General features: G+C 37.1%; 2 protein-coding genes across 3 annotated transcripts in view; both read right to left on the bottom strand.

Annotated features, from left to right (window-relative positions):
* Positions 1 to 1,386, bottom strand: part of emc7b (ER membrane protein complex subunit 7b) — a 3,393-nt gene extending 2,007 nt beyond the window's left edge. The window contains exons 1-4 of the mRNA XM_073816761.1: positions 1,041 to 1,386; positions 661 to 780; positions 436 to 574; positions 105 to 185 (exon numbers count right to left, since the gene is read on the bottom strand). Of these exons, the coding sequence (XP_073672862.1) occupies positions 105 to 185; positions 436 to 574; positions 661 to 780; positions 1,041 to 1,267 (567 nt within the window). The 5' untranslated portion in view covers positions 1,268 to 1,386. The remainder of the gene's footprint in view (positions 1 to 104; positions 186 to 435; positions 575 to 660; positions 781 to 1,040) is intronic.
* A 1,375-nt stretch (positions 1,387 to 2,761) lies between these two features.
* Positions 2,762 to 8,617, bottom strand: katnbl1 (katanin p80 subunit B-like 1). 2 transcript variants are annotated; one of them, XM_073816666.1, is made up of 10 exons: positions 8,477 to 8,617; positions 7,288 to 7,415; positions 6,440 to 6,477; positions 6,054 to 6,330; positions 5,232 to 5,347; positions 4,914 to 4,964; positions 3,798 to 3,887; positions 3,601 to 3,705; positions 3,409 to 3,505; positions 2,762 to 3,308 (listed from the first exon to the last, which is right to left on the bottom strand). In XM_073816666.1, the coding sequence occupies exons 2-10, from the start codon at positions 7,402 to 7,404 to the stop codon at positions 3,276 to 3,278; spliced, it is 924 nt and encodes a 307-aa protein (XP_073672767.1). In that variant the 5' UTR covers positions 7,405 to 7,415; positions 8,477 to 8,617; the 3' UTR covers positions 2,762 to 3,275. The 2 variants fall into 2 exon arrangements, with proteins under 2 accessions (XP_073672767.1, XP_073672768.1); XM_073816667.1 differs by having other exon boundaries at positions 3,409 to 3,502.
* Positions 8,618 to 9,000: the final 383 nt, after the last annotated feature.

Raw genomic sequence — 9,000 nt, 5'->3', positions numbered from 1 at the left:
AGATTCTGCAAGGTGTGTGTAAACATTTGACTTCAACTATACAGTGAAGAGAACATCAGTTTAGGATGTAACACTTGTAGATATGACTTGCTGTTTTGCAATACCTTTCTCATCTCAGGATCATTCGTATTTACCACCTTTGGGAGCAGGACGATGATTAATAAGGGAAGAACCATCATCATGACCTAAGGACGACAAAATATTTTAAGTCACAAGAGCTATTAGAAAGCATCATCAGCACATACTACATCATAGATAAATCATTTAATTATAAATGACGCTAAAAATGAGTTTTTGTAATACATTTGTAAATCTAGATGACATAAATAAATCTAGTTATAGAATAAGTACAATAACTGATTTTTAAAATTGTGACTAAATAATTTCCAGTGAATAAGGTCTAAAGGAAGACCCAGAGAAATGATATGATTGTACCATTGGGTTCATCAGAAAATCAGTCCAGCCCCAGGTTTCCCGCTTCATGAAGTACGTGTGTGGACCACTGGATCTGATCTGAAGAGGGTACGGCTGTCGAAGAACTTCTGAGGTTTTGATGTAATTCACCATGCGTGCCCTACGGTTCAATAACATTCTGAGATTAAGTTAGGTGCTCATGAATTCATATGTTAGAAGAAGGTAGGAAATGGAAATGTCTGCTACCTCATTTTCCCTTTGGAGGTAATGTCCACCCGAACAGGATCAAATCTGAAGGATGGTGATACGATTTCGACCACATATGAGCCTGAAGGAACATCATTGACAGCAAAGCTCCCATCAGTCCTGCAAGGGAAGCGATGTGGTTAAATCCTGTTATAAAACCCCAGCCAATCTCATCTGAATTTACAATGCCCCGCAAAGATGGCACATACAACCTACACTTATTTCATAAACACATTAGAAAACGTATTTACATGACAGAAAGCTTCAAAAGAGTTATAATTATAATTGAGATTATGCCGTTAGACGCGGCAGTACGTTAAATCAAAGACTGACACATTTACATCACTATTTCGACGTTAGCATTGCTGGTGATAACTCACTTGAGAAAACCAACATATTCCTCTCCTTCCACCAGGATTCGGGCTGTGGAGATCCAGTCTTGTGTTTTCAGTCCGGGAACGACCGCTCGTCCTTCAATTTTGAAGCGGTCTCCATTCGACAGAGAACCTGCTACAGGCCCCGGCTCTGCGTCGGAAAAACACCATGACAACGCAAACAGAGCCTGCAACGCCACATATACATCTAATAGACGCCTCATTTGTTGCATCGTGTTTTGTTACACGATATATATGACGTTTAAAATGTACAGTATTTCACTACGCGTCAACCGAGACCACAGGATTAAGACACAGCTGAAGGAAGTAAACGGTAACGTTAAACGGAACTCAGCACGCAAAGACCGGAAGAACATCTGTTACACCACGTGATTATCGCTGAGGCGGGTCTGTTTTTATGGGCGGGGGTTTCGAATGGGAGCCTGACTCTTTATTGCGAATCGGATCTTTTAAACCGTTCCTGTTGAATAAAATTCAATCGTGTTTAAAATATCATTTACATTATTGTGAGATAGATAGATAGATAGGTAGATAGATAGGTAGATAGATAGATAGATAGATAGATAGATAGATAGGTAGATAGGTAGATAGATAGATAGATAGATAGATAGATAGATAGATAGATAGATAGATAGATAGATAATGCTGTTTATTGCGTTATGTGTTCATTTTGTATTTGTATTTCTTTTAAAACCTTAATAGTGGGTTTGCACTTGTCAAGATTTGGTCAGTTACCCGGATGCGCGGCCATATTGCAGATACTCGGATGTAAACAACAGCATGGATTGCCCAGTTACTGTATTACTGAATCAGTTTTTCTGCTAATTTATGCTGCCTACACCACCGAAAACCGTGTAAGCTGTTAAATCATATAGAGAAGGACTTGGTAAGCAGGAAAGGGCACAATATTTTGACAAACTAAAGTTAATAGGTGGTAGAGATACGTATGGGCAGTTTTAATTAAGAGATTAGCCTAATATTCCAGCTACCTGAACGGAAATAAGAACAAACATGAATGTTGTCAAGATTCTTGCCCTGGATATCCTGGTTCAGTTTCGGCCACCCACAAACGCCTTTTGTTCCTCAGTTTTTTACACTTTTCTCCTATATTTGTTATAACTTTTGGCATTCTATAGTACTCCAAATGTTTTTCCCAATCTGAACAATTAGTACAGCCCCAAACATGACAATAACTGACAATTTTCAGTACCAATAATCAGCAAATTATGCAAGATTCGTTTGGTGACTTTGTTTACATTCGGTGCCACCAATACGGCTGATTGATGATGAGTAGGGAAAAGACTTGATATAATCTGCGATTAAATTAAACACAATTTAGTGTGTACACTCATCAATAACCATTTTAAACTCATTAAATCAAATGTTACACTAAAATATCTTCCAGAATATTTATTTTGTACTGTTTCTTCTGCGTTCCCATCAGTCTTGTTTTATTTGATATGCTGTTATTTCAAATCATTTATCTGTTCTCAGCTTAATGAATCAAGTGAGTTCAGTCAGACTTGTAAACGAATCGCTCAGGCTGGTTTTGTGAATCATTTTTAAATATAACATGCAAACATTTTAAAACATTGACTTAAAAAATGGGGTTATTTGGGGTTGTGCATGCAGATGGTTGTTATGGTCATTTTTATCTTATAGTTAACATGTACATAAGTAAATATTCATATAAACTTCAAGAAACATTCAGTTTATGAAATTTATTTGAAAGCTGATTAAAAGCAAATCACTATGTACACATTACACTCAAATATCCATTCATGATCAGGCAACGGACAACAACACACTAATAACTTAAAACTCCTGCAATTCAAGTGCATGACTGAAAAAAAAAACATCTGATAAAGGTACACTTACACAATCACATCCACATAAGCAGATTCACACCATAGCACTATAAGTGCAACAGTTAAAACTTCTGCTTGGCACTTCAGTGAGTTGCCTGATTCCAGAGAGTCTCATGGAGTTGATTATGTGCCCCTAAGCAAGTCCACTTCAATGTGAAGCAGTCATTCAGTGCCTGCAGGAAGACTTCCTCCTCCAGTGTTGAAATCGGAGTGTCTGAATTGTTCAGTTCATCTAGCCCCAATTCACCACAGCCTACTGAGCTTCAGAACCACCAGATCCCAAGCCAATCAAAGAGCTTAAAATGCACCAAGAGTTTGTAGTGGTTATCTCCATAGTGTGCTACAATGATGATCAGCGCAGTTGTGACACATATGATTCTATAACCTGTCGAAGACAGCACAAAAAAGAAAACAAGGTAAGTCTGGTGTTTTGTAAACAGTTGAAATTTTTCACTTTAAAGAAATTTTTTTTTTTAACATTCCACCTTTGCCGTTTCTCCTACAGTTCCTGGAACTGAACTCAAGTGTCTCTTCCCCTCCCAGAGTTCAAGAAGCATCGTCTTCATTGCCTGAACATTCCTGCTGGATAAAAACATACTCAGTTACACCTTCCAGCAAACATTTATAAGATGCTCTATGATTTTATTTCTGTATATACACATGTAAAAATGAAGCACCTGTCATTTGAAAAGCCATCGTGCAAGCTTTTGTTGTTTGTGGAGAGCTCAGACCACCATTTTTTAATGATAGATTGAACCCAGTGTAAAGCTACGATGAGGTGTCTGGAAAAGATTCAACCGTTTAAACATGGGCAAAATGTATATTGGCAATAAACAACAATAGCAAATAAAAAAATACAGGACAAAATACTTACTCTTCATATTTAGTGTTAAGAATTGTTTTCACTTGTGGTAAAAGGTCAACACAACAGCCTAATGAGATACACGGCTGTTCTTCCTGAAGACTACAGAGGGAGAAACTGGTATGAAACAACATGTCCATCAAATCTAAACATGTGACAATAGCCCCTTTCACACACGTGACCCTGAACCACAAAACCAGTCATAAGGGCCATTGATGCATGGTTCGTTAGGATAGGACAATATTTGGCCGAGATACAACTATTTGAAAATCTGGAATTTGAGGGTGCAAAAAAATCAAAATACAGAAAAAAACGCCTTTAAAGTTGTCCAAATGGAGTTCTTAGCAATGCATATTACTAATTAAAAATTAAGTTTTTATATATTTACAGTAGGAAATTGACTAAATATCTTAATGGAACATGATCTTTACTTAATATCCTAATGTTTTTGGAATAAAAGAAAAAAACGATTGATCACCCTCTCATACCTTTCACTCCGACTTAAATGTTGTCAAATTGGACAGATGAAGATATGAATAAAGCTTTTAAAGATAGTTTTTGATGACCGACATCACAGAATTTACAGCATTTTGATGCTGTTGTGTGAATGGTCTCTTACCGGTAAAAAGCCAGAACGCCGTTGCCTGTGTAAACAGCATATAGTCAAACCAAAAATTATTCAGACACCAGATATAATTTGTCAATTTTTTTTATTTTTTTTTTACTGGTGGTTCATTAATGTAATTGCGGATAGCAAAATAAAGTAAACTCTGACATATAATGATACCCAAAAATTCTTCATACAGTGGACCACCAGTAGAATTGCTGGTGCACTTTCAGCTCACCATGTTTTGTTACATTTGTAATCAAAGTTATCTGACATTATCAAGATGAATTTGTTCTGGCACAGAATAACTCTTGAGTTCTTGTCATATTTTATAACCATTTTTTAAACTATAGTGAATAAACTGTGATAATGTGAGAAATGTTGAAGGTGCCTGAATACACTTTGGTTTGACTGCATTTGTGTATTTACCGGTAAAGTCATTTTACGGCAATTTTCCGGGATTGCTGTGTGAAAGGGGCTAATGACAAACTTTGACTTTAAATAGGTTTTAAATAGGCTACCTTTTAGTGAGTACAGGTAAACAGTCAACAAGCACTCCTGCATCTTGTATTCTGGAGGGAAAAAAGTAAATTGGTTACTATGGTATTCATAAAATGTAGAATTGCAAGCATCAATAACGCCAAAAATGTGAGAGAAAAAGGCAATTCAGCATTTTGTAAAGACATAGCTTTTGAAACCTGCATATTTACACTAGCAGTCAAAAATTGAATCTTTAAGATGTTTTTAAAAGTGTCTTATGCTCACCCATGGCTTCATTCATTTGATCAAAATATAGTGAGCATGGTAATATTGTGAAATATTATTGTCAAACTGCTAACCTGTTCAAGTATGCCACTAATTCACTTGCGTTTTTCCGCCAAAGAGTTAAAGCAACATTTAGTCTCAGGTTTCTTCCAAAGAGCACATGAGTCATTGCTTCATGGTCCTTTGACAACTGAAAGTCAACAAACAATTAAGTTAATACAAATAAAACAATTTTATGATGGATCACAGTTTGCCATGCTTAACCCACAGAAAAGGGATTGATTAGTATAGAGGGTTTGCAGTTATGTCACGTTTGGTCAGTTACGCAGAAGCACGACCATATTGGAAATACTCGGGAGTTAAGCAACAGCATGGATTGCATGGTTAATGTCCTATTGAATACGTTGTTTTGATAATTTATGCTGTCTTGACCATGGAAAAACATGTGGAAGCTACTAAATCATATAGAGAACTTGGGGTGGTAAAGATATGTAGGAGCAGTATTCGTTAAGATATTAGCCTAATATATCACCTACCTAAATGGAAATGATAAGAACAAACATGAATGTGACAAGATTCTTGTCCTGGAAATCCTGGTTCAGTTTGTAAAGTTTCCTTAGACAGTTTTTGCACTCTTCTCCTTGAACTTTTGACCGTCTATAGTACTTCAAAGGTTTTCCCAATCTGACCGATTAGTACAGCCCAAAACATGACAATAATTGACTATTTTCAGCAGCAATAATCAGCAAAATATGTGAGGTTCGTTTAGTTCAGTCGCTTAATGACGTGTTGTGAAAACCCTCTATATCATGATCACATGTTGACTATTATGAATAAGAATTGGCTTAGAATGACAAGAACAGTCAGCATAAATATTAACATGCAGAATAACTCACCTCGGTAAAATAATCACTGTATTTGGAGCCAGCTCCTGCCATTTTTGAGGCGTCTGTAGAGTTCACAGGGAACCCACAGTTGTCACTGTAAAGAATAGCCTGCACGTCATCAGCGCAGGTCAGTTCATTTTCTTTGTTTGCCATGTCAGACGTCCTGCTCGTGGTGGGCGATCTCCGACATGCTTTTGATCCCACCCCAGAGTGACGCGTTTTCTTCTTGCTAACCACCGCTCGCTTCGCTTTGCTGTATTTGTGCACACAACGGCCCACTGGAAATCTGTGGGATGGAGGATACTGCATGCTCATACCTTCTGACATTTTACAAAGTCAGCTTTTCAAAGCAAGAAAGGTCACCGAGTTTGCATTGCTATGGCCCAAAAACATACCTCTCTTGATCGGTTTCGTCCTTAAGTGAATAATCCACCTGAAAAGAGATAACAGTTGAAGCTAGAATTCCTACATGCTAAAATATACTACACATTTATACATGTTAAAGTAATAGTTCACCCAAAAAGGGGAAACAATTGTTAAATAAAGTCTTTTTTTTGTGTGTGTGTGTGTGTGTGTGTACACAAAAAGTATTCTTGTAACTTCATGAAATTATGGTTAAACCACTGATGTCACATGGATTATTTTGTCGATGTTCTTTTTACCCTTCTGTGCCTAAAATGTGGTAGGACTCTTGCCCCCGGTTTCACAGACAAGGCTTAAGCCTAGTCCTAGACTAAAATGTAAGTCTGAGCTGTTTCAACTGAAACAAAATTGCACTGATTGATCTTAAAATATATCAGGGCCTTTGTTTTGTCTCAGGATGCACACCTGTAATGTTTTTTTCCAAGCATGTTTATAAAAATGACTTAAATGTCCTAATTGAACTATGGCCTAATCCTGGCTTAGTCTAAACCCTGTCTGTGAAACCGGGCCTTAGTGTCTATGGAGGGTCAGAAAGCTTTCGGATTTCACCAAAAATATCTTCACTTGAGGTCCGAAGATGAACAAAGGTCTTACGGGTTTGGAACGAAAATTTTTGGGTGAACTATCCCTTTAACAGAGGAAAACTGTCCATCATGCACTGTGTGAGTTTCACATCCAAACTGCAATATTGGGGCAAAATCTAGTCTTGCACAGTGTATTCCAACATTAAATCACTGAAAATGAACCTCCATAAATCCTACCCATCACATTACACCATTACAAAACAGTCATTTTAAAGAGATTAATGTCTCTTACTCACCTCCTTCATGTTCTTCTCACCTCCAGAACAAACCATACGTTTGAGAAGATCATGAGGCTGGGCCTGCTTGAGCCTGTGGACTTCTGCATTACTTCCAGCATGACTTCCAGTGGCCATAATAAGGGACTCTGAAATACAATGGCAAAACCAAAACACATTATCTGACACAGGATGCATGATGTTGTTAAAGCAAACAGAAGCGGCTTGTTTGTTCAAAGCCTTCATTGTGAAGCTTCTCCTTTAGAGATTAGAATCATACTACAATCAAATTTTTATTAAAAAGTGTCAACTGATCTTCATGAAATATTTAAATGTAAAGCTGCTATTGTTAGACAGCCTGGCACAATAACGTTAGAAGATTCTTGTTTCCTGGAACATTCAGTGAACGTTAGTTTGATAACGTTAGAAGATTCTTGTTTCCTGGAACATTCAGTGAACGTTAGTTTGGTTATTTAAAAAACAACAACAACTAAAAATAACCATTTGTGAACGTTACGTATAGGTTATCATTACGGAAAACGTTCCTAGAACGTTATTATTTGTTCCAAAAAAAATAACCAAACGGGAACCATATGCTAACATTAAGAAAACGTTCTGGATTTACTAGAATAAAAGCAGTTCATAATGGTGTCTCAAAACCTATTTAGACAATACTATATACGTTATGCACAAGTTATGACTAAATAACACTGCATAATTCATTACCACAAACAGATGATTTGTAATTTTCAAACGGACGCCTTACCACGTAGCACGTTATGCTGAGTCAGAGAAAGAAACCGAAGATATGAACCGTTTCAATCAAACTTAACTAGTAAGTTTCACATTAACAATCTAATATTCCTGGTAAATGTCTAGACATCTGTCAGACGGAGCTTTAGGCCTCCAAATGATGTGACGCTGCTGTTTAGGTTTACAGTCTGTTAGCCCTGGCGAGCTAATTAAGTCAACTACACTTTGACAAACAGTCAATAATCTTTGACTAAATTGCAAAAAAACAAGTCCAGAGATTAGTCTACACTCACTCCGGCCAGTGCATATCAAAGCAGGTGATGAAAACACAGCAGATAGCTTAGTTGCTAAACAAACAAGTCAGGCTAATCACCTGCTAGCAAACAAGGACTTAGCACGTACAAAACCTAGAACTTGTACAACGCTGTCAAACCTCGCGTATGTCGTAAGCACCCACCATAACATTTTGTAAAGTTGTCTTTGCATCCTAAAGCACGTTAAATATCCGAGAACGTTTCCATGCGCAACCAAGAAGAAACGGGAATTTTGAGTGGATTTCAGAGGGAAGGAAGGACCATTCAAATAAATACAAACTTGAAATGCTGGGATGGGTGAAGCACCGGAGGATTGAGGGTTTAGCGACATCTGATGGGGCATTCGTGGAATTGCTCGGCTTTGGAAAATAACATTTCAGTAGTTTCACCATGAAGCATCAGTTAAAATAGCACTCTTGGAAATGTCTCAACCAACTAGAAACCAACAGTTGAAATACTTTGAAGTCATTCTGCAATTCCTTTGGAGGTTTGCTAAGGCCCCTGGCTGACAACAATTGTTTTACATTAATAAATAAAAAAAGCATAAGCCTTTAGCTAAATCAAAAACAAGTAGATTTTACTGATAATTTTAAGTATTGGCCTTCTCTATTGTCCATAACAGAAAAGAAAAAAATCATCTTTAATATCACAAATAAAGTTTTTTTTT

Source organism: Garra rufa, chromosome 13, assembly GCF_049309525.1.
Source record: "Garra rufa chromosome 13, GarRuf1.0, whole genome shotgun sequence".
Lineage (NCBI taxonomy): Eukaryota > Metazoa > Chordata > Actinopteri > Cypriniformes > Cyprinidae > Garra > Garra rufa.
The sequence above is the reverse complement of the archived record's forward strand: the minus strand, read 5'-3'. Positions and strand labels throughout refer to the sequence as shown.

Coding starts and splice junctions, on each gene's coding strand:
- katnbl1 (XM_073816666.1), bottom strand. CDS start 7,404: ATGGCCACTGGAAGTCATGCTGGAAGTAATGCAGAAGTCCACAGGCTC. Junction 6,478..7,287: donor GTGAGAAGAACATGAAGGAG/GTGAGTAAGAGA, acceptor ATCTCTTTTCAG/GTGGATTATTCACTTAAGGA. Junction 3,888..4,913: donor TTACCTGTACTCACTAAAAG/GTAGCCTATTTA, acceptor CTCCCTCTGTAG/TCTTCAGGAAGAACAGCCGT.